The sequence below is a fragment of the Asparagus officinalis genome, chromosome 4 (assembly GCF_001876935.1).
Source record: "Asparagus officinalis chromosome 4, Aspof.V1, whole genome shotgun sequence".
Taxonomy (NCBI): domain Eukaryota; kingdom Viridiplantae; phylum Streptophyta; class Magnoliopsida; order Asparagales; family Asparagaceae; genus Asparagus; species Asparagus officinalis.
In genome coordinates, this window is record NC_033797.1 from 13,332,395 (window position 1) to 13,334,550 (window position 2,156).

A 2,156-nucleotide genomic window follows, 5' to 3' on the forward strand; every position below is an offset into this window, starting at 1 on the left:
ATTGAATCGAGTAGAAGAAAGAGAATGCAATTGAATTTAGGATAGTGGTGCCACGCGACTACGATATTCGTGGAAAAAGCTTTTTCCACAATGAAGCTTAATAGAGAATTAACAAGTTGAATCAATTAAGTGAATACGATTGTCTTATTAATGATTACTTTGTGGCATAATATTGAGAAAGATGTATTTGATATGCTATTAAGGATGCGACTATGCACTTTCTCAAGCTATGAAATCTTATCAATGACCGTTGTAAACTTTTTTTTTATTAATTATATAGTAACACCACTTTTCCTAAAATCTTATGTATATCTGCCAGTGGCTCATATATGGCAATGAAGCAGCTGAGTGCCAGCAACAGATATATGGATTTGGATCCTCTCCACTACAAAAAAGTAGTGGAGAGACCACTACTTTTAATCTCAAGCGTTGAACTACAAAAAAGTAGTGGAGAGACCACTACTTTTAATCTCAAGCGTTGATTATTTAGTAGGCGGTTATGATACAATCTAAATCTAACACTTACCATACCCCCATGTATTGCACTCATTCCTACTTTGCACTAAAAGAAAAAAATCATAACCATCAACTAGATAATCAATGGTTGTGATTATGTAGTGGTCCCTCCACTATTTTTTTTGTAGTGGAGAGGATCCGAATCCCAGATATATTTGCTCAAATGGTCATCAAAACTGCAGTGATCGGAATGATTCTCATGAACACACGAGGCCTTTCATGGGGATTTCGTGAGAAGAGCTTATTATAACTTAAGAGGAGTTGAGTGGCATTTTTTAAATTTTAGAGGAACTATTAAGCCAAAAGTTAGGGGTTTTTGTGAAATTCAACCAATTTGTAATGGAGGTACCTTGATGGATGGATATCCACAACAGTGTTTATTTCATAGCCGAGGATTTATTCGTATACAACATATGAACACACGAATCACATATGCAAATTATGCAATACAGCACACTCTAGAACTCAAACTCAAACCCAAACCCAAGAAGGAAAAGAAAACGATCTCAAAACCCCCCAACAAACTCAAACCAGCCCAATCCCATAACTAGAGGTACTGAACACGGCAGTCAGTCCCCTGAACGTCGCTGGCCCCGAGGCATCGAGGACACACAGCCTTGATATTATCCACGCTTGTACTCAGGCAAGCAATGCAGTCGTCAACCCCAATACTGACATCGCAGCTGGAGACCCCGAACACCTCAGGGTTCTCAAGGCGCACCGTGTAGTAGCGCCCCTCGACGCTGGCTGTCGCCGTGCGCATGCTCTCCAGTACGGTCAGCACGTTTGCCTCTCCGCTGCTCCCGGGCAAGTACGCCCTGGCGTAGCAGTTAGTATCGGCGGCGGCTTGAGTTACCCAAATGCACAGTACGGCGATGGTCAGAATTTTTTCCGTGGATACAAGAGCCATCTTATACCTTTTTTTTCCCCTTGGTGATTCTGTTGAATGACAGTAGACTTATGTTTTAGTGTGTATATATATATAAGTGGAATGATTCTTTTCGTTCGGCAACATATTGTTCCTGGAATGGGAGGAGAAACAGAGGAACTACTAAGATGATGATTTCTAGTCTGAAAGAGAAACAAAAACTTTTAGCTAGGATGCGGATTACTAAACTGAGAACGGTAGAGTACTATAAAACTGTCCCTTTTTTAGGATAGACTATCGACAAGTTCTTTTATCCATTTATTTTGATAGAATTCAGATCCACTCTAATTAGATGATAATTAGAGAGGGTTCAAATACTTAGTTATTCTTTTGCTCATCTCAGTACATGAGTAGTTTTGAAGACAATTGTGGTCCTCAAAACATCAGGTAAATATTACGTGACGTGATATTATTCCTTAAAATTGAAATACGCATTAAAAAGAATGATCTTTCAACGCACATAGAGATATACGATATGAGTAATTGGATTCTCTCCAATTGCCACCTAATGGGAGTAATACTCGTTTATCAACACTTCTCACAAGTGATATTTTGAGAAAGATTAATTTCAAACAACCTCTCCACTTAGAAATTTATGAATGATAAGTGTTAACAAATGAAGGAGATAGATGGTAGAAGATATATGGCAAATCACTCTATATTTTTAAGTACCTGATGTCAAGTTCTCTATATTTAAAGATTTAATCTAAAG

The 2,156-nt window shown here is 38.3% G+C and overlaps 1 protein-coding gene across 1 annotated transcript; it reads right to left on the bottom strand.

Moving 5' to 3' along the window:
• LOC109838212 (cysteine-rich repeat secretory protein 15-like) lies at positions 1,064–1,426 on the bottom strand. The gene has a single exon (XM_020406670.1). The coding sequence runs from the start codon at positions 1,424–1,426 to the stop codon at positions 1,064–1,066; it is 363 nt and encodes a 120-aa protein (XP_020262259.1).